Below are 24,359 nucleotides of genomic sequence, written 5' to 3' on the forward strand. Positions count from 1 at the left end.
AAGGAGCCAGACATAAAAAGAATAGGGAGAAATAATATTCTAAGAAAGAACAGAATGAGCAGAGAATTAGGGAATTATCTGGTGCAATCAAGGATCTGAAAGAAGGCCTGTATGGTTAGAACTTAAGGAGCAAATGAAGGAGCAATGGTGTGCAGTGAAGTAACATGTGCTGTGCTGTGCTCAATCACACAGGGCCTTACAGGTGCTATATTAAAGGGTTTGGATTTTAATCAAAGTATAACAGGAAATGCTTCAAAGGGGAAATAATACAATCAGATCTTTGTATTTAAAAACATTATTTTGGAGGCAGAGCCAGGATGGCGGCATAAGTAGAGCAGCAGAAATCTCCTCCCAAAACCACATATATCTATGAAAATATAACAAAGACAACTCTTCCTAAAATAGAGACCAGAGGACACAGGACAACATCCAGACCACATCCACACCTGCAAGAACCCAGCACCTTGCGAAGGGGGAGAGGAAGGCCACAAACCAACAAAAGGGAAGTTCTTCCACCAGTCACTAGTCCCAGCTCTGCAAACTATTCCTATCACCATGAAAACACAAAATTACAGGCAAAACAAGATGACAGAGACATGAGAGAAGGAGACAGACCTAACCATTCTTCCTGAATTCAAAATAAAAATCATAAACATGCTGACAGAGATGCAGAGAAATAAGCAAGAGAAATGGGATGAAGTCTGGAGGGAGATCACAGATGCCAGAAAGGAGATCACAGAAATGAAACAAATTCTGGAAGGATTTATAAGCAGAATGGATAAGATGCAAGAGGCCATTGATGGAATTGAAACCAGAGAACAGGAACGCATAGAAGCTGACATACAGAGAGAGAAAAGGATGTCCAGGAATGAAACAATATTAAGAGAACTGTGTGACCAATCCAAAAGGAACAATATCCACATTACAGGGGTACCAGAAGAAGAAGAGAGAGGAAAAGGGACAGAAAGTATCTTGGAAGAAATAATTGCTGAAAACTTCCCCAAACTGGGGGAGGAAAAAATCGAACAGACCACGGAAATACACAGAACCCCCAACAGAAAGGATCCAAGGAGGACAACACCAAGACACATAATAATTAAAATGACAAAGATCAAGGACAAGGAAAGAGTTTTAAAGGCAGCTAGAGAGAAAAAGGTCACCTATAAAGGAAAACCCATCAGGCTAACATCAGACTTCTCGACAGAAACCCTACAGGCCAGAAGAGAATGGCATGATATATTTAATGCAATGAAACAGAAGGGCCTTGAACCAAGGATACTGTATCCAGCACGACTATCATTTAAATATGAAGGAGGGATTAAACAACTCCCAGACAAGCAAAAGCTGAGGGAATTTGCTTCCCACAAACCACCTCTACAGGGTATCTTACAGGGACTGCTCTTGATGGGAGAACTCCTAGAAAGAGCACAGAACAAAACACCAAACATATAAAGAATGGAGGAGGAGGAATAAGATGGGAGAGAAGAAAATAATCTCCAGACAGTGTATATAACAGTTCAATAAGCGAGCTAAGTTAGGTGGTAAGATACTAAAGAGGCTAACCTTGAACCTTTGGTAACCACGAATTTAAAGCCTGCAATGGCAATAAGTACATTATCTTTCAATAGTTACCCTAAATGTAAATGGACTGAATGCACCAATCAAAAGACACAGAGTAATAGAATGGATAAAAAAGCAAGACCCATCTATATGCTACTTACAAGAAACTCACCTCAAACCCAAAGATATGTACAGACTAAAAGTCAAGGGATGGAAAAACATATTTCAGGCAAACAACAGCGAGAAGCAAGCAGGGGTTGCAGTACTAATATCAGACAAAATAGACTTCAAAACAAAGAAAGTAACAAGAGATAAAGAAGGATACTACATAATGATAAAGGGCTCAGTCCAACAAGAGGATATAACAACCATTCTAAATATATATGCACCCAACACAGGAGCACCAGCATATGTGAAACAAATACTAACAGAACTAAAGGGGGAAATAGACTGCAATGCATTCATTTTAGGAGAATTCAACACACCACTCACCCCAAAGGATAGATCTACCGGGCAGAAAATAAGTAAGGACACGGAAGCACTGAACAACACAGTAGAGCAGATGGACTTAATAGACATCTACAGAACTCTACATCCAAAAGCAACAGGATATACATTTTTCTCAAGTGCACATGGAACATTCTTCAGAATAGACCACATACTAGCCCACAAAAAGAGAATCAGCAAAATCCAAAATATTGAAATTCTACCAACCAATTTTTCAGACCACAAAGGTATAAAAGTAGAAATCAATTCTACAAAGAAAACAAAAAGGCTCACAAACACATGGAGGTTTAACAATATGCTCCTAAATAATCAATGGATCAATGAACAAATTAAAATAGAAATCAAGGAATATATAGAAACAAATGACAACAACAACACAAAGCCCCAATTTCTGTGGGACGCAGTGAAAGCAGTCCTAAGAGGAAAGTATATAGCAATCCAGGCACACTTGAAGAAGGAAGAACAATCCAAAATGAATATTCTAACATCACAATTATCAAAATTGGAAAAAGAAGAACAAATGAGGCCTAAAGTCAGCAGAAGGAGGGACATAATAAAGATCAGAGAAGAAATAAACAAAATTCAGAAGAATAAAACAATAGCAAAAATCATGAAACCAAGAGCTGGTTCTTTGAGAAAATAAACAAAATAGATAAGCCTCTAGCCAAACGTATAAAGAGAAAAAGAGAATCAACACAAATCAACAGAATCAGAAATGAGACTGGAAAAATCACAACAGACTCCACAGAAATACAAAGAATTATTAAAGACTACTATGAAAGCCTATAATGCCAACGAGCTGGAAAACCTAGAAGAAATGGACAACTTCCTAGAAAAATACAACCTTCCAAGACTGACCAAAGAAGAAACACAAAAGTTAAACGAACCAATTACGAGCAAAGAAATTGAAACGGTAATCAAAAAACTACCCAAGAACAAAGCACCCGGCCCGGACAGATTTACCTCGGAATTTTATCAGACACACAGAGAAGACATAATACCCATTCTCCTTAAAGTTTTCCAAAAAATAGAAGAGGAGGGAATACTCCCAAACTCATTCTATGAAGCCAATATCACCCTAATACCAAAACCAGGCAAAGACCCCAACAAAAAAGAAAATTACAGACCAATATCCCTGATGAATGTAGATGCAAAAATACTTAATAAAATATTAGCAAACCGAATTCAAAAGTATATCAAAAGGGTCAAGTGGGATTCATTCCAGGGATGCAAGGATGGTACAACATTTGAAAATCCATCAACATTATCCACCACATCAACAAAAAGAAAGACAAAAACCACATGATCATCTCCACAGATGCTGAAAAAGCATTTGACAAAATTCAACATCCATTCATGATAAAAACTCTCAACAAAATGGGAATAGAGGGCAAGTTCCTCAACATAATAAAGGCCATATATGATAAACCCACAGCCAACATTATACTGGACAGCGAGAAGCTGAAAGCTTTTCCTCTGAGATTGGGAACTAGACAGGGATGTCCACTCTCCCCACTGCTATTTAACATAGTACTGGAGGTCCTAGCCACGGCAATCAGACAAAACAAAGAAATACAAGGAATCCAGATTGGTAAAGAAGAAGTTAAACTGTCACTATTTGCAGATGACATGATATTGTACATAAAAAACTCTAAAGACTCCACCCCAAAACTACTAGAACTGATATCAGAATACAGCAAAGTTGCAGGATACAAAATTAACACCCATAAATCTGTAGCTTTCGTATACACTAACAATGAACCAATAGAAAGAGAAATCAGGAAAACAATTCCATTCACAATTGCATCAAAAAGAATAAAATACCTAGGAATAAATCTAACTAAAGAAGTGAATGACCTATACTCTGAAAACTACAAGTCACTCTTAAGAGAAATTAAAGGGGACACTAACAAATGGAAACTCATCCCATGCTCGTGGCTAGGAAGAATCAATATTGTCAAAATGCCATCCTGCCCAAAGGAATATACAGATTTGATGCAATCCCTATCAAATTATCAACAGCATTCTTCATGACCTGGAACAAATAATTCAAAAATTCATATGGAAACACCAAAGAGCCCGAATAGCCAAAGCAATCCTGAGAAAGAAGAATAAAGTAGGGGGATCTCACTCCCCAACTTCAAGCTCTACTATAAAGCCATAGTAATCAAGACAATTTGGTACTGGGACAAGAACAGAGCCACAGACCAGTGGAACAGACTAGAGACTCCAGATATTAACCCAAACATATATGGTCAATTAATATTTGATAAAGGAGCCATGGACATACAATGGCAAAATGACAGTCTCTTCAACAGATGGTGCTGGCAAAACTGGACAGCTACATGTAGGAGAATGAAACTGGACTATTGTCTAACCCCATATACAAAAGTAAATTCAAAATGGATCAAAGACCTGAATGTAAGTCATAAAACCATTAAACTCGTGGAAAAAAACATAGGCAAAAACCTCTTAGACATAAACATGAGTGACCTCTTCTTGAACATATCTCCCCGGGCAAAGAAAACAACAGCAAAAATGAACAAGTGGGACTATATTAAGCTGAAAAGCTTCTGTACAGCAAAAGACACCATCAAAAGAACAAAAAGGTACCCTACAGTATGGGAGAATATTTTCGTAAATGACAGATCCGATAAAGGCTTGACATCCAAAATATATAAAGAGCTCACGCTCCTCAACAAACAAAAATCAAATAATCCAATTAAAAAATGGGCAGAGGAACTGAACAGACAGTTCTCCAAAATAAGAAATACAGATGGCCAACAGACACATGAAAAGATGTTCCACATCACTAATTATCAGAGAAATGCAAATTAAAACTACAATGAGGTATCACCTCACACCAGTAAGGATGGCTGCCATCCAAAAGACAAACAACAACAAATGTTGGCGAGGCTGTGGAGAAAGGGGAACCCTCCTACACTGCTGGTGGGAATGTAAATTAGTTCAACCATTGTGGAAAGCAGTATGGAGGTTCATCAAAATGCTCAAAACAGACTTACCATTTGACCCAGGAATTCCACTCCTAGGAATTTACCCTAAGAACGCAGCAATCAAGTTTGAGAAAGACAGATGCACCCCTATGTTTATTGCAGCACTATTTACAATATCCAAGAATTGGAAGCAACCTAAATGTCCATCGGCAGATGAATGGGTAAAGAAGATGTGGTACATATACACAATGGAATACTACTCAGCCATAAGAAGAGGGCAAATCCTACCATTTGCAGCAACATGGATGGTCCTGGAGGGTATTATGCTCAGTGAAATAAGCCAAGCAGAGAAAGAGAAATACCAAATGATTTCACTCATCTGTGGAGTATAGGAACAAAGGAAAAACTGAAGGAACAAAACAGCAGCGGAATCACAAAACCCAAGAATGAACTAACAGGTACCAAAGGGAAAGGGACTGGGGAGGATGGGTGGGTAGGGAGGGATAAGGGGGTGGGAAGAAGAAGAGGGGTATTAAGATTAGCATGCATGGGGGGGTGGGAGAAAGGGGAGGGCTGTATAAGACAGAGAAGACAAGTAGTGATTCTACAACATTTTGCTATGCTGATGGACACTGACTGTAAAGGGGTTTATAGGGGGGACCTGGTATAGGGGAGAGCCTAGTAATCATAATATTCTTCACGTAAGTATAGATTAAAGATTACAAAACAAAAAAAAAAGAAAGAAAGAAAGAGAAGGGGGATTACTCCCTGATAGGATAAAACTAACTGTAAATCAACGATTAATGCATGCTTTAATATCCTTAATTTTGGTCACTTGAAGGGTGTCAGATGATCAGCTATGGAAGTACACCTTTCTGATAATATTCCTTTCTCTTAAAAAAAAAAAAAAAGCAGTTCCTGTGTGGTGACCTCCAATGAGTTCTACACAATGGTATAAAGGGCATATCAAAGTGTGGGAAAAGGGTCTGTTTGTGTTTATACAGAGGATCAAAGCCTAATTTGGCTACCCAGAAAATGAACTAAGATACGATTTGAAGAAGAACTTCCAACATCAGCACTCTCTGGAAGAGACATACCACAAGATGATCATCAAAAAACCTCAACAAAGATCCAGGCGATGCTGCAGTTGTAGCTGCATTCATCCCACCGGTTTCTGGACTTGCCATTGGAATGAAGAAGGAGATATCTAAGCTGGCCTGTGCATACAGTCAAACAACAAATTTGACTGGATCTATACTGTTGGAACTCCACCAAGAATTAGGAGAAGTGCAAGTTGTAGCACTCCAAAATCTTACAACTACAGACTATCTACTGTTAAAAGAATATATGGTATGTGAACAGTTCCCAGGAATGGGTTGTTTTAATTTGTCTGATTTCTCTCAGACTGTTCAAGTACAGTTGGACAATATCCATTATATCATAGACAAATTTTCACAAATGCCTAGGGTGCCTAACTGGTTTTCTTGGCTTCACTGGAGATGGCTGGTAATTATAGATCTGCTTTGGTTATATAACTGTATTCCTATTATGTTAATGTGTGTGCGCAATTTAATTAGTAGTTTAAAACCTATACATGCTTAAGTTACTCTACAAGAAGATATGTCAAAGAAATAATCAATCTTCCCATGTTTTCTTCCATCTGCTACCTCTATAGCTTTTCTTCTTCCTTCCTAATTACAACCCTTAAATAGAATTCGTGCCTCATATCGAATTCACCGAGTATCATAACTCCTCTAAGTGGTAAAGATACCTCAAGACAAATGCTGGGCATAGAAGCCACAGGGCATAAATCTGCAAAGAAGTAAAAAGCTAACCTTTTCAAATAATATGGCTTCTCTCTCACTTACCAACTTTACATTTCCCTGTATGGCCCTGGAAGATGACTGGTTAGCCAGAGACAGGTAAGATTCCTCAAGGGAGGAACAACCTAAGACAGGCACAGTCGCAGGGGGGCCATCAGGTGAGAAATTGGGGAACAACAGTGGTGAAGCTTAGGACCTCACCCCCCTGTTTTGAGAGAAAGCTTCTGCATCCGTGGATGTTTTATTGCCCTTGTCTAGCTCAGATTAGCACACAGTCTACAGGCACACACTTGATCATCTACAATTGCTCTCTTACAACACTAAACTATGTTTTCTACCTTTATCTTGTATCTACCTACCACTTCAGCAGTTTATTAAAAATAATAATAATAATAATAATAAAGGGAGAAATGTGGGATCCACATATAAATCAAATATAAAAATCAAATGAATATTCATATTTGATCTGATTGTTTATAGTTCATAATGCGTGATCAAAACCGAAAGTTTCTGTGATGAATGCCCTTGTACTGTTCACAATGTAAGAACTTATTCACTATGTAAGAATTTGTTCACCATGTAAGAACTTGTTCGTTATGTTTCAGAAGAGTGGAGACTGACGAGAATTAAGCTTGAGATGGATTAATGATTGTGCATTGAGCATTGACCCCCTATACAGAATTTTATTGTTGTTAACAACCATTTGATCAATAAATATGAGAGATGCCCTCTCAAAAAAAAAAAAATTGTAAAAATTTTCCAGTTCATGCAACCATAACTACAAATGAGAGCAATAAAATTTAGAGAACAAGTTTTTGAATAGTTATCTGCTTCTATAAATAAATTTTTTAAAATTATGAGTAAAAAAAAAACATTATTTTGACTGACAAACAGAACAGAGTGGAGAAAATCAAGAAAAAAGTAAGGAGACTTAACTATTAGAACACATTCTGGTAAGAGATGGTGGTGGCTTTGGAGTGGTGGCCAACAGAGAGGAGACGTTTACTGAGATAATAAAAGAATACCTTCAGCCATGCTCAATTTCATACTAGGGAGAAATACAGCTGAAGAAACAAAATAGTCTGGTGTTCAGGAGATGTTCCAAAATAAGACATATACAAGAGTAATCAACACAACAGTGTAACTTTGAAACATAGAAGTTGTCTACTGTACAGTACTTATTCGAGTAATTGAAGTAGAGTGCAAATTCTCCTTGAGACAAAGGTGTCTCTATCAAGGCAGAATGGCTTAAAGTTTCAAATACAGCAAGGAAAAAATATTAATCAGATTCACATAGTAGAAATGTATAGAAATCACAAAAAAGGACAACAGAAAGAAAGAAAACAGTAAACACAGAAAAAGATTACCTGAAAGGGATATTCTGGGCTCATTCAATAAGCACCCTAGAAAAAGGATGGCCCACCCTTGCCAACCATCAGTGGCAAGTATCTATCTAGTACATATAGGGGTACATTAGGCTTAATTAAGAGCCACTAACTTCTAATAGTACAATTAACTGTCCTTGTTTTAGTCTATGCTCACCAAACATTAGAGCAGCTCTTCCTTCTATCAATCATTTTTATTCTCTTATTAATAACTTAGTATTTTCACCTGGTTCCCAGAAGATTCTTTCTTGAAAAATATTAACTATTCTAAGTCTATTTTCTATCATTCTGTCTTTCAATATAAAGATTCACTTCCTTTTAATTCAGGAATGTTTTCTTGAATGTATTATAATTTCAAACATTTATTTTCTTCTTAAAAATTTTTTCCAGAAAGTTTAATTATGTATATGTTGCATATACATAATTGTCTGTCTTCCACTATTAATATTTCTGCTCTATAATCTTTAAAAATTTGCTTTCATATTATTTACTTTTCTTATTGTATTCTCTATGTCCCCTATCGATTTTTCTGCAGTGTTTCTTTGCCATGGTGTTTCAATTTAAGTAACTGGTTTGCTTTCTTCTTTCCTGGTTTCTGTTAGCTCCAAATTAATCTTAAGCCATCTTTTCTTACAGTTCTTACATTTCTACTTTGTGGTTTTCTTCAAAGAAGTAAATGCCCAAACTGATAAAAATATTAAGATCAAATTTCCATCTGATTTGTGTTAACGTGTTTTTTGTGTGTGTGTCTATGTTTATGTGACTAACCTTTACCTGCTGCTAAGCTCTGCTGTTTGTTTCCACATCTTCTTACTAATATCTAAATGCCAGGCTAGTTACTTTTAAATTACATAACACTGAGTTGTTATTTTGATGGATCAGCCACTCAGCTGGACCAGAAAATTTGTGGGTGCAGGAGGAATTATCTTTGCAAGTTATCTGTATAGCCTTTAAAATCAAAAGACTGTCTGATGCTATCTAGACAAATTGCTTTACCCAAATATTCTCTAAACCAAATCACATAAAGGATGGCCTTTGCTCTAGCCTATTCACTCCAATTCCCATGAGGCTTGCCATAAACAAGGTATGTTTTTGTACCTCAAAAACAAGCCCTTCACCTTTAGGAAGTGAAATTTTCTATTATATCCTAAGTTCTGCTACCACTGAGTATTCTCAGCATTTCATGTTTTCACTTTTCCCCTCTTTCCATGTGGCTTCTGCCAGATCTCAAGCTGCTTAAGGAGCCATTGCCTATATTTTGTTGTCTGGGCATTGTATCTGTCTTCTTAGTTCTACTTAATGTGGGGGTGGAGTTGTATGGGTATGTTTTATTTTCCTTGCTGCTTTTGTGTTTCTGGGGAGGCAAGGGACTTATCCTTAATCATACCTAAGTAGTCTACATTCCTTAGAAACATAAAAATGAGACATACTCTATCATACTAAGCAGCTAGTAATTATAACTTGTTACGATCAACATACAGTATACCTATAGGACAAGAATGTGTTGGCCATGAAAGCATGTATTATAGTCCCACTGGCAGTTTGTTTCTCACAAAAATCAGTAAATTGGCACTCTCACTTCACACATTAGTCTCTGTTTGGTTAGTGTGAATTTATTTGGAATTTTCCCTTAGTAAATGAGTTTACCTCTGTTCAGTTACTGAACCTAAAATGCTGAAAGCTTAAGACTGTATATACTATATGAGACAGCAAGCAATGCCCAAAATGCTACTTTGATCAGTTAAAAAACATAATTAGGTTTTGTTACAAAAATAAATTCCACTGCAAAGAGCGACAAATTTAACAGCGCTAAATTACAGAATGTTTCACTTGATTCCTTTAATCATATCATTTTTACCTTCTTCACCTTTTTGTTTACCAACATTAACGAGTACGTGAGATATTTTTCTGGGTGTTTAAGCTTTTAAAATTCCACTGAGGTTTTATTGGAGAAGTAGTTATGCTGATGTACACTAGATTCTGATATATGTTTAATATGGCATGACCTCAAATTTTCCATTATAATCTTCTTCCCCTAGGAACTTAGTAAGGTCATGTCTATGATACACTTCACCATCTAGAAACACATTAGACCTCAAGTTTGTATAAAAAAAATTATAAAAAAATAAAAAAATCTTTATCTTAAATGGCAAAAAAACACTCTTAGAAACACATCTTAAAGCATGATATTAATAAATATAACCTAAATCAAGTTAGAAAAAATTGCAATGACCTAATATCACTACCTTTGCTTCTGCTTTTTTAATGCTTTTGGATCTTGAGTTAGTAAAAGGCATGTGTTTGGTTAGAGGACAGATTTTTAAAAAGTAAATATTTGAAAATTTATCTAAATAATAATGAAATACTCAAATGAGTTGGCAGATACAAGTTCCTACATCCTATTAAAAACACTGTGATCTGGATAGTGAATTAGGTTCAGACTAAACAAATACTAGCTTAATAAATCAGAACAAAACATAAAAAAGAAAGTTAAACTTGGAAAGTTAAACACTATTAGGAGGAAGTATTCTAAAAATTGAAGTAAATAAACATAAATAAGAATTTCATTACCTTCAGGTCGATATTGTGCAACAATTGTGACAGCCTGGCCTGCATTTTTCAAAGTGGCTGCTGCCTGCTCATGGCTGGCAGTTCTGAGGTCAACACTGTTTACCTGTAAATCAAACCAAATCTTAATTTAGAAAGAAAATTATCACACTGATTAGAAATCACAACAGCCTGTTCTTTGAGTAGGTGTAGATAAAAATTACTTGCAATTACTTTACTACTAAGGTATTTTCTTGTTCTGACTTACTGAAACTATATCCTACATTAAAACAAAATATTACCATCAATCAAAGCAATTTTATTCACCAAAAATACTTTGCTTAATGTCAAGTGAGAAAAACTACAATATTTTCCTCAAGGTTTTCCAGAAGGTCTATTAATCTCTTGAGAAACATACCTTAATTTAACAACCTGAAAAATCAGTATCTTCATTTTGTACATTTCATTTCATTAGTAACTCAAGCAATGGGATGGAAATTTGTTTTGTTTACAGCACACTTTCAATTCCTGCCATGTTTTCACACCTATTATTCATTTCAGTTCCAATTCTCTTCTTTTTCTAACCCAAGCTTCCATTCTTTTGATGTAACAGGAAAGCAATTATTTAAGTGTATGAAAAATTGCTCAGATTTCAAGAACTGACATTGAACTAGAGGAAATATTATTAAATGAACAAGGAGACATTTTTTTAATAAAGGACCACTGGGTAAAATTAGTACTGAAGTGATCAATCCCACTCCAGAATAATCAACTTAATTTTTTTCCCCAAAGGCTGTCAACATACTGTATATACGACAAGGCATATTATCTTAAGCGACTGCTATACCTTTTCCACTATAAGAAAAACTTACTAGGACATTCATGGGAGCATTATACTAGAATATAATAAACTTTAAATATTTAAGCTAGTTTCTTCCCCCTAAGAACCAGCAATAGAATACAGCAATGTCTGGGACCTCGATTGACAATTTTTGGAAAGGAAGAAAAGCCGCCATGCAATTTGTATATGAAAGCCTGTTTTGTTGACATCAAATCTCAAACCTGTTAAAGTTAACATGCTAATTCTGGAAAATCTGTCTATAAGCCCAGAAGGTCTTGGGACCATAAAATTTAAATGAAAGAGCATTTTTTAGAACAGGTCTAAAGACCTATTGTTTTGTATTTTCTATAAAGGGTATCATTAGACAACTAAGTTAAAACAAATACACATTTCTTAATGAAAGTCAAGATCTAAAAGCCTTAATCTTAACAAAAAGAAAGTGGTTTTATGAGAGAATATTTCTAGCTGAAGGCTGTAAAAAAAACATAATGTATAAACAGTTCTACTTTGAGTATAAAGAAAATACTCCCAGAAGAAAAAATTAGGGAAGAAATATAAAGGAAGATTAATACTCATAGATCACTGTAGAGAAGATTATAGTTTTTAATGAATTATTCCTGAACATCAAGTCTTTTTGCTACAGAAAAGATCTGAAGACAACTTACAGATTTAAAAGAGAGTAGTTTGTTAACAAGACTATACTTTTTCTTTTTTATAATAGAAATTTCTACTGATATTCTCTGCTTTGTGAGAGACTGTTCCTATATTTTCCTTTTACACTTTATATATGGTTTCCTTTAGTTCTTTAACACATTTAAAATATCTGATTTAAAGTCTGTCTAGTAAGTTCAGTGTTGGACTTCCTTTAGGGTAGTTCCTAGTGATTGCATTCCCCCCTATGTATAGGCCATATTTTCTTTTTCTGTATGTTTCTTAATTTTTTTGTTGAAACTGAACATTTAAAATAATGTCTCAAACCTGGAAATCAGAACTACCCTTCTACCCAGGGCTTGTTACTGTTCTTTGTAATGGTTGTTATTTGGTTGTTTTTCTGAATTGTATGAACTTTGTATTCTTTGATGTGCGTGCCACTGAAGTCTCTGCCTGGTTAGCTTAATAGTCAGTTAATGACTGGACAGAGATTTCCTTAAATGCCTGGACTTTTTGCTGGAGGGCTCTGGGTGCATGTTGGTTAACACTATCAACACTCAGCAAGGCAACTGAGCACACTACCTTAATCTTCACTTTCTTGCTTGCATTGACTCTCATGGTCAGCCAGAGGTGAGAGTTTAGGGCCTTTGCACAGGTGAGCATGCATACAGTCCAGAACATGCATGTGTCCTTCCAGATTCTAAGGAATATATGCACCTCAAAGGCCCTATGGAGATCTCATCCCCCATTGTGTCCTCTTAAGCTTTTTTGATTAGTCCACTGTTCACCAATGTTTCAGGCAGCCATAGTGTGCCTTAATTGTTTTGATAATTACCCCAGGGGAAATGGCTTTGGCACTGGTGGAACTCTGAATCAGATCAGATACAGAGAGCTTTGCAAATAGAGTGTTCCAAGAACCACTTAGGTCAAATTCTGATATTTATCTGGGATAGAGGCTCTAAAATTTCCATGCCCATTCTGCTTTCTCTAGTGGTTGTCAGGCTATGGTTTTCACACAAAATGTGGGCTAGTTATCAAGGATAATGTGGTGCTGGAGAGCAGGGGATGGGACTTGGGGCAAGTTAAAACTCTACAAAGCTCACTGTTGCGAAGATTCAGCCACTTTCTTGAATAAATACCTCCTGAATTACTGCAAGCCTTTGGTTGTTAATTTCTAGAGTTCTGAAAAAGTTCTTTCTGACACTTTTGGCCACTTTTAATTCTAAGATTTCATGATTCTAAATATTCAGTGAATGACAAGTATATTTTCTATTATACTTGGCATCACTGGAAATAACAGTAATACCTCATTTATACCATACTGAAAAAATATGTTCCACATGTGCAATAGATTTTGATTTCAGAAGATTCTTTCATCAACAAAATGAAATATATCAAAGGGACCTGATATTTTATAAACTGTTACTTATTTCCTTGCTTTCCCAAATAACTTGTTTATATTTTTCTCCTTCATGTGTGTTTCATTAAGAGCATCAATAACATGTACTTCTTTAGAATGGTGGTTCACAAAGTTTGGTCCCAGGAACAGCAACGTCAGTATCTCATGGGAACTTGTTAGAAACACATAACTTCAGATCCTACCCAAGTTACACTGAATCAGAAAATGGGGAGGGGGTCTAGGAATCTTTCTAACAAGGTCTCAAGGTGATCCTGATAGAAGCTAAAAATTGAAAACAGCTAACTTTTGTGTAATGAGGTACCTACCTAAGTTTGTGCCAGGATTTTATTTTAGTGTTGAATTTTTTTTCATGTTTTTCTCTTGCTCCTAAATATGTTCCTATTGCTTTCAGGGTATTTCCCTAGCAAAACTTAGATAAGCATTAAACATTTAAGGTTATTGATGCACACTGTCAAACATAAGGCTGTATTTAACTTACATTCACATTAGGTTGAGCAAGTTGCCTGGATGGTCTGCGACTTTCTGTTTTAAAAATTGAGACAAACAGGGCTTCCAAACATGGGGCTTTCAGGGCTAAAATTGGGAAGATACCATGTGGACCAGGTTGTGTTGGTCAGTCTAACATACTCTATGTCAATGTGTCTGTGTCAATGACCCACATAATGTGTTCCCACATGGACAATTTGAAAAACATCTATTTCTGTGTTGAGTTTTTCACACCTAACTCAAAGCCAACTGAAAATTTATTTTGGCATAGGTGTGAAGTGAGGCTGTAAGCCAATTTATTACCTTAAATAAATGATTTGTCCAATATTTATTTTTATAAATCCATTCCTTCCTACTAATTTGTCCTTACCATATTATAACTTATTTAAAACATTTACAGTATAATTTACAAGTGCAAATCTGAACAATTCAGTTGGCAGGATTTTTAACAACTATCTGTGCCCATGAAATCACAGCCCCAAATTATATACCTTTTCTATTGACCAACTCAGAAATTTCATTGTGCCTCTTTGTAGTTAGTACAAAGCAATCACAAGAAACCACTTTCTGATGTCTATTAATACAAATCAATGTTGCCAGCTCATGACTATCATATAACTTGGGGATAACACAATATATACTTTTGTAGTTTTTTTTTTAACTCAACATGATGTTTTTTAGTGTCATCTTATGTTGTTTTGTGTTTCAGTAGTTATGTTACTTTTTATTGCTGAGTTGCATTAATTTGCATAAACCATAGTTTAGCTATCTTATGGTTGATGGACGCTTGAGTCATTTCCAGATCTATACTATTATGAATAAAGCTGTTATGAACATTCCTGTTAACATCTTTTTGTAGAAATGATTTCTTGGATAAAATCTGGGTGATAAGGTCAGATGCATGTTTTATTTCTTAAAAAATCCCCAAAATTTCTTGGAGTGGTACAATTTAAAACACCCGCCAGTAATAACTGAGAGTTAAAATTGCTCCACATCCTCACCAATGTTTATTGTCATCAATCTTTTTTCTTTGGACATTTAACCAGGTGGGATATGTATTTCATAATGGCTTTAAAAACACATCTGTTTTTATTTAGGCATAATTTACATTCATCATATTAATAATCTCTGATTTACAGTTAAAGAGTTTTGACAGTTGCATATATTGTATAGCCACTGCCACAATCAAAATAAAGAAGTTAGATCACTCCCACCCAAATTCCTGCAAACCTCTTTTTCAGTGCTTTTTGCATTGCCTTGATTTCTAAAGTTAAACACCTGTTTGTGTTTAACTTCTAGGCCATCCATATATCTTGTTTTGTGAAACATCTGCTAAGTCTTTGGCTCATTTTTGAAAGGGGTAGCTTATCTTTTCATTGTTGATTTGTGGGAGATGTTTATATATAAATGGTGGATAAAAGTTTTTTGTTAGATACATGTACTAAAAATATTTTTTTCCCACTGTATGTATGCATTGTCTATTTGATTTCTTAATGGCACCTTTTTAATGGTGTTTTATGTAACTTGTCCAAGAAACTGTTATCTGTCCCAAGGTTGCAAAGATACTCTCTTATGTTTTCTTCTAGGTGGATTACAGCTCTGGGCTATACATTTAGATTTATAATCCATCTAGAATTAATATGTTTTTAGAATTAATTTTTGTAAGTAAGATTGGGTTAAGGGTCATGTTTTTCTATACAGATATCCAGTTGTTTCAGCATCATCTATTAAAAAACTTTTCTTAAGACATCTTTGTCTAATCCAAGTTCACTAAGATTTTCTTGCATGTTTTCTTCTGAAAGTTTAGTTCTATAATCCATTTCAAGTTAATTTTTGTAGGTGAGGAGTGGTAAGGACCAAAGTTCTTTCCTTTTGTGTACTTCTAATCAAGTATAGAAGAAGATGTTTAAATCCCCAGCTGTAATTGTAGCTTTGTCTATTTTTCTTCTTGGTTCTAGTACTTTTTGCTTCACATATTTTGAAAAGATTACTAGGTACATGCATATGGAGGACTTTTATGTCTTTGATGAAATGATGCATTATCATTATGAAATCTATCAATAATAATATCATTGTATTGAAGTCTACTTTGTCTCTTATGAATACAGTCAGACCATCTTTTTGCATGTTATTTGGTATATTTTCTTCTTACTCTTAGTTACAACATATGAGCTTTATATTTAAAGTATATTTCTGATAAAGAGTATATAATTGGGTCTTAGATTTACTGAACCATGCTGATAATTTCTATATTTTAATAGGATTGTTAACTGTAATGTACATATTAGTTTAGTTGGATTTCAATCTCACATCCTGATATTGCTTTCTAGTTACACTGTCTCTTCCTCCTTTCCTGCCTTTCTTTGTAGTATGCACATATTTTTTCACATTTCATTTATCTCCTATATTGACTTAAAAAAACGATACCTCTTTGTGGTATTTTTAGTGCTTCCTCTAGAGATTAACACATGTAAGTTATCACAGCCTACTTTCAATAATTTTTTTTCTTCTAATTTTTTTATTTTGGTATCATTAATCTACAATTACATGAAGAACATTACGTTTACTAGGCTCCCTCCTTCACCAAGTCCCCCCCACATACCCCTTCACAGTCACTGTCCATCAGCGTAGTAAGATGCTGTAAAATCACTACTTGTCTTCTCTGTGTTGCACAGCCCTCCCTGTGCCCCCCCCCACTATACATGCTAATCGTAATGCCCCCTTTCTTTTTCTCCACCCTTGTCCCTCCCTTCCCACCCATCCTCCCCAGTCCCTTTCCCTTTGGTAACTATTAGTCCATTCGTGGGTTCTGTGATTCTGCTGCTGTTTTGTTCTACTTTCAATAATTTTATACCACTTCAAAAAAGCTGTATAAGAGACAACAGTATAATTTCATCTTCCCTTTCAATTTGTCTAGTGGTCTTGTATTCAACGTATGTCATAACCCCCAAACACACTGTAGTTATTTTTGTTTTAAAGAGCCAATATTCTTATAATGAAATATGTAAAAAAACTTAAGTTTAATAAGGTATTTACACTTTCTGTTGTTCTTAATTCCTTTCTGCAGATCTGGTTCCATCTGGTATAATTTTTCTTTACCCAGAATAATGTCTTGTAGTATTTCTTGTAGTTCTGCCAGAGACAAATTCTCTGTTTGAAAATGTCTTTATTTCAACTTCATTTCTGATGAATAATTTCATTGGATATAGGCTTCTAGGTTGACAGTTTTTTCTTTCAGTACTTTAAAAGATATTATTCAATTGCTTCAAGTCTTTTCATATTTCTCGTAAGAAGTCACTGTCATTTGTACTGTTTTTATTTATGTGACATGTTTCTATGTCTGCTTTTAACATGGGCTCTTTAGCATATCTTCCTAGCATTTTAACTATGATGTACTTATGCCTTGGGTTTGCTGAGTTTCATAGATCTGTGGCCTGACATCTTTCATCAGTTTTTGAAAGTTGTCAATTTATCTTCAAAGTTTTTGTCTGCTCTTTACTAGACTGTCTGATATTGTTCCATAGATCTTGGATGCTCTGATCTACTTTTCTTCCCAAATCTTTGTCTGACCTATGTTTAAGTTCATGTATTCATTCCTCTGCTAACTTCAGGGTGCATTAAGCCTTTAAAGGTAAAATTTTCATTTGTGATAAACTTTTAAAAATGTCTAGCAATTTCATGTGATTCATTTTATGTCTTTGTTGAACTTCTTAAATCTTTCATCCATATTGTCTACCTTTACTCCTATACCCTTAGTATTATCATTTTCATCATGATTTTATCATAATTATTTTAAAGTCTTTGTTTCATAAATCCATATCTGAGCCTTTTCTTCATTTAATTCTACTGACTGCTTTCTGCTTGACAATGAATTTTCTATCTTTTTTAGCATGCCCTGTAATTTTTAATTATGAAAAAGACATTTTCAGTAAAATAAGAGTAGAGGCTGAAATAAATAACATTTAATTTCAGAATAAGGAAGAACCCTTGTATTAGGCCACTAGAGTTGGGAATCTCTATTGATATTATGAAAAAAAAAAAAGCTGAAAGAGCAAAGGCTCCTACTAAGGTGCATTTGGATATTTGGACAGTTTTGCTTTTAAAAATAAGTAGGGAGTTTCAACTGCATGTAGAGAATGGGAGCTAAAAAAGCTAAATTTTCTACAATGAACAGGACCTTTCTATAAAACAAATCCAATCCCAATGCTGTTCAGTGGCTCACTGAGAAACACCTAAGAAAGAAGAGATATAAGAAGGGATAAGAAGAACAACAAAACAGAATACATGGATTAACTGTTAAAAAACAAAAATAAAAATGGCTGAGTTTGGGGATATAAAAATGAAATAGAGGTAAAATAATAGAAATAGCATAATCAGAATTAAAGTTTCCTGAAGTCTGTGTGTCATTAGAAGAGAACTATTGATGAGTTTTACTCTAAAATTGTCCAGGTAATAACCACTTCAGCACATAAACTGAAAGCAAAAAGTGGAGAAAGGATAAGACAAATATCAAGCAAAAAAAGTTGGCATAGCCACATTAGTATCAGGCAACAAAGCTTCTAGGGTAAAAACTACTATTATAAATAAAAGGATCATTACATAATGGTTAAGAGAGTTCAGCTCTCCAGGAAGGAATCATGATTCTAAACTCAGATCTCTCTAATAACATAGTGTCAAAGATATAAAGAAGAAAAGTGCTCCAAGGACAAACTGCTAAACCCATCATTATATTTAGACAGCTTATAATAAAATCTCTTAATAACAGACTAAGCAGACAATAGATTAAAGTATAAAGATCAGCAGTACACAAGGAACAAGGTTGAGTTAACAGACATATAGAGAACTTTGCAGTCAACAAATAGAGAATATAGTATCTCCTTCAAATACATTTATAAAGACTGATGCCTTTTAGGTAAGTCAAATACCAAGTGAAAACCTACCATACAGAACCTGTTCTCTCACAACACTGTAATTCTACAAGTTGTAAAGCAGTAAGAAGATAACCAAAGTATCTCCCATAACTTCTAATAATTAATAGGTCTTATTTGAAATAATAAAGATACTGTTTTGATCAACATATCCTACCGATATAATTCGATCTCCTTTTCTGAGCTCTCCACTAAGATCAGCAGGTCCTCCAGCCAAGATAAAGGAAATAAATATTCCTTCTCCATCTTCACCTCCTACAATGTTGAAACCAAGGCCTGTTGAGCCACGATGAAGAACAACTTTTCTGGGTTCCCTAAAAATTAGAAATTATTGAATATTATAGAACTTTTATATAGAACTTCACATTCTATTCAGAAATTCCTATTGATCACTTACTTATATTATCAAACTACAAAGGAAGTTAGATGGAACTTAAAAGGATTTTCAAAGCTCTAGGGTAGAAATTCTTTCTAAGCTTAGAAATTGCAGGCTTAAATTAAAAGGAAAAATCCCAATATTGTGTAAAAGCTAAAAACCCCATGTTAGAAAAGCAACAGAAAACTATAACAAAGAGAGAAAACAATATAGAAATTAAAAAAATGATATAGAAAGCCTGCTCAAGAAATACATATATACTTCTGTTAAGTTGGTGTTGTACATACATAATTGCCTATAAAGCAGCCATTTCTGCTACTTCTTAGATGCTGTAAAAGATAGATATTCTTCTGTCTTAAAGGAAGTAGACTTTTTTTTCAGTCCTAAAAGGATGTTAGCATGACTAACCTACATGAGTCATTCCGATCCCCTCCCTTCTCCTTTACTAAGGTGAGGCTATGACCCTATTTTGGCCTCTGAGACATGGAAGGAAATTTTATCGCTTCCCAAAGACAGACCCTGATAAGAATAATGAACATTTTGTCCCCATACAAAGCATATTTTTTATCCTCCTCACCAGAAACAACCCCCATAGAAAGAATGAAGAATGAAAAACCCTATTACTGGTTTAGACAAATTACAATCATGAAAGTTAAGACCAAGAGAATCCCAGAGATACCATGGACCTAGGGTTGCTACACAAATGCTGCAATTGCCCATCTCCAGACTCTTTATATGAAACAATTAAATATTTTTATTAAGTCACACCCCTCCAACCATTTCTAAGATGCACCTTTTTTACCCCACACCTGCCATTTGAAATCTCTGAACTCAGAATACATCTTACCACTAGTAATATTTCACATTTGCTGCCAGTTATAGTTGTGTGAAAACTATTCATATCTTTTGGGAAGACAATGAAAATTTCAGCAAACAGATTTTTTTTGATATGATAAAATAAATAGCATTTGAGATTAGAATGTATTATATTTGGTAAATATTTTTAAAATGTAGTCTGATTTTTCTATAACACTGCAGAAAGCTACTGGCAACAAAAGACTTAACACAAGCAAATGATGTTTTAAAAATGAATTTTAGGGATCCTTCCACATGTATGTGGAATTAACCTTAAATATTTATCTGTATAAAATTAAAAATGGTGTTTTCTAGTCAAATACAGTTATTCATTATTAGGCAGTTTTGCCAGTTAACTTACAGGGTTAAACAAATCATATGTTCTTGTCAAAAACAGCAAAACTAAATAACATACTGTTTAGGAAATATTATAAACACAAACATATATATGAAATAAAAACAGGAAATAACAAATCCAAAGCAGTTAACTCAGTGGGCCAATGTAGGAGGAGCAGGATAGAATCAGGAGCACAAGATAGGTTTCACTATATTGGTGATGTTTTACTTCTTTGTTAGATGGTAGACTTATGATTTAGGGTTTCTTTTATGCTGTAAAAAATATACATGAATTATAATTTTACATTAGCAAATAATAATTAATAAATCCAACAGTATCTCAGGAAAAGAAATTCTGGTTTTTCAAATAACTTAAGTACATGAAAAACGCTCATCATTCGTCATTAGGAAAATGCATTAAAATTGCAATGAGATGCACCCTGTCTACTGTAATTGGCTGTAATACAAAACAAAAAATCAGCGCTGGTGAGGATGCGAAGAAACTGGAACCCTTTTATATTGATAGTGGGAATGCAAAATGGTGTGGCTATTATAAAAAACAGCTGGTTCCATATAAACTTAAACACAGAGTCATTATATGACACGGCAATTCTACTCCTAGTTATATCTCCAAAGGAACTGAAAGCAGGGATGTAAGCACATATTTGTATGACAATGTTTACCTCAGAGTTATTCACAATACCTAAAAGGTGGAAACAACCCAAGTGTCCACCAATAGATGAATGGATAAACAAAATGTGGTATGTACACATACTGGAATATTATTTGGCCATAAAAAAAGAATGGAATTCTACTATATGCTACAACATGGATGAATCTTGAAAACATTATGCTAAATGAAATAAGCCAGAAACAAAAGGATAGTGTTATAAGATTCCACTTACAAAAAACAAATTCGTAGAGGCAGAAAGTAGATTAGAGGTTACAAAGGACTGAGAGGACAAGGAAATGAGGAGTTATTGCTTAATGGTTACAGTTTGCCTGAGGTGATGAAAAGTTTTAAAAAGAGTGGTGATAGTTGCAAAACATTGTGAATGCAATTAATGCCACTAATTGCACATTTGAAATGGTTAAAATAGCAAAATTTGTTACATATATTTTACTATACTTAAAAAATATTAATATACCAAAAATCACTGAGTTGTATACTTTAAAAAGGGTAAACCATATGGTATATGGATCATATCTCAATAAAGCTGTTAAATGAATTTTAGAACCATAAACTATTTCTATGTTGGGAGTCCTTTTCTCTGTCTTTTTTTTATTGGTAATGTGGTATAACCTCCAAAAAGATTGTTTAGGATGAAATTGTGGGAAATTTCTAACATAAGGGTAAAGATTTCTGTACTTCATTACCTGTGCAAAGTAGTGTCATTATCAAAAGGGAGTGATAAAAAACAATTTTAGGTAGGCATATGCAGTAATCGACCACTTGACTTTCACACAGAAGTACAGAAAACAGACCTGTGTTTAGCATTGTAAAGTCAATACAACATTCTAGATGAGAGATATATAGTGAAAAAAACGGGACAGCAATCAAGGTGCTTATATAACGTATTTTTAACTTAAAAATTATGCAGATTAAAGACTAGATTAAGCCATAAACTATTTTTCCTTTTTACCTCTATAAATAGGGGACTATTAGATATCAAAAACAACATGGCCATGACAGATCAGTATAGGAACACAGCCTAAAGACTAACAGCCTTAAAAATTCATATCACAAATAATCACAAGCACTATTTTTTCTGTTAATTTTCATTCTAAATATAATTACTGAGCATCTATTAAATTTAAGTTCTCATTACTAATTCTTAAAGAATAGGAAAGGACAAACATTCCTACCTGACTTAAAATGATCACTTCCTAGAATAATTTTGATTATGAATTTTCTAAAATAATAATGCCAATAATAATGCAGTTAAAAATTTAAGAAGATTAATTGGCTAAATGTTAAATGTTGTAACTGATATACAAATTACAAAGTAAGCTGTCAAACATAATGTTTTATTACTATATTGAATACTGTGAAAAAGATCTAAAATACTTTTTCATTTATGTCTTTCCATCTAGTTTAGAGTTCTTTGGGAATAAAAAGACAGTTCAACTACAATGTTTAGTGCAGTTAGTAAGTAAAGTAAATTTTAGGTGATGATACTTATTGAATTCTGAACATGAATCAATTAATTGTCATAATTAACTTTATGGTAGATACTAGATAAGGAGTATAGGAAAAGTTAGTTTTAAACGTGCAGAAGTATATTTTTACATTTCAGGCTCTTCAGTGAAACTTCCAATGAAAAAAATTAAGGTTTAAGTGCATGTTCCATCAAAACAATTTTTTAGTTCTGAAAATTGTAGTTATCTTACTTGGCTGACAATAACTCTATCTAATATATCTCGCTTTATGTAAGAAGGATGAATATTCAGTTCCTTACCTTGTAATTTCATCATCTCCAAGCATTGCTTTCGAAACAGGCGAATATCTGACTGGTGATGCTGGTGTGTGGCCCAAGTAGGAAGATGAGCTTACATGGTTATCAACAGGTTGGGAGGAAGCTTCAGAACAAAGAGAGTGAAAAACGTTTGAAAAATGAAACAAGGCATTCAACATCAACACCACATTTGTGAATTACCAATCTGAAAGTTAATATATAGTTCATATTCACTTATTTATATACTATAATTTGATAGAGATTCACTTTTCAGATAAAAAAAGTTAGACAAGCTCAAGTTTTCAGGTAAAAACTAGTTTAGATATTCAAATCAGTAAGCAAACTTACTCCATTTGGTTTCTTTTGACAAAATAGAATGAAAAAGGAGTTTTACATTAACTGATGTGCACAATGAAGTTCAGGAAAGGTAAAAAACTGTCACAGAAAATACTAAAATAAAAAATTTGAAGTACAGTAACTATTTTTCTGAGATGTTATTTTGCAGATTAGTAATTTTAAAAGTATATATGCACAGAATTTGATTGTGAATAATGAAAACCAAATGTTTAACAACAGGTGCAAAAAGACTATGCTCAACAAAGTTTTACAAAAAAACTGAAGGACTTCAGGTTTGGCATATAAGAAACTTGAAGTCATTAAATGTCTGTCCTAAGAACTGAAAAGCTGAACAAACTGAAAAATCACAACTCTTCTTAGATCTCTAAGATAAGGGAGGTCACAGAGCAAACCTTGCTAAGCCCCAAAATGGAGACTGACACGAGTATACAAAGAATCACAGCGTTTCAGAGCAGAAATATCTGAGGGAACTAGTAGTACTGGGGTAGACAAACCTGAAATGTAACTGACAAACTGCTGAAGCTCAATTTGGACAGCTCTGAGGGTAAAAAACTTCGGGGGGACCCCATACTTTTGTGGATTTTACCCGTATCTCTAACAGGTTCCCACAGTGCACACTGGAGAAAAATCCCCTCATGCTTCTGGCAGGAAGGGAAAAGGAACCATTTTGAAATATACAAGAGCATTATGTTAACAGTCTGCCATCAGGAGAAACTATTTAACCAGCAGAGTCTAACCTGCTGAAGTTTTATCAGAGCCCAGTTGACTGGCAGAAGAGAAATCATTAACTCCAGTGCACTCTAATGGCACTTTTATGAACTCCAGTGCCAACATGTTCCACCTAAGGGAGGCGGGGTGGGGAGTGGGGGGCAGAATA

At 34.5% G+C, this 24,359-nt stretch overlaps 1 protein-coding gene across 18 annotated transcripts in view; it reads right to left on the reverse strand.

Moving 5' to 3' along the window:
* Positions 1-24,359, reverse strand: part of DLG1 (discs large MAGUK scaffold protein 1) — a 318,440-nt gene that overhangs the window by 67,201 nt on the left and 226,880 nt on the right. For all 18 annotated transcript variants that reach the window (XM_073231852.1, XM_073231851.1, XM_073231856.1 and 15 more), the window contains 3 exons: positions 23,129-23,249; positions 19,260-19,416; positions 10,801-10,903 (listed from right to left, as the gene is read on the reverse strand). In XM_073231852.1, the coding sequence (XP_073087953.1) occupies positions 10,801-10,903; positions 19,260-19,416; positions 23,129-23,249 (381 nt within the window). The remainder of the gene's footprint in view (positions 1-10,800; positions 10,904-19,259; positions 19,417-23,128; positions 23,250-24,359) is intronic.

The sequence above is a fragment of the Manis javanica genome, chromosome 3, assembly GCF_040802235.1.
Source record: "Manis javanica isolate MJ-LG chromosome 3, MJ_LKY, whole genome shotgun sequence".
Lineage (NCBI taxonomy): Eukaryota > Metazoa > Chordata > Mammalia > Pholidota > Manidae > Manis > Manis javanica.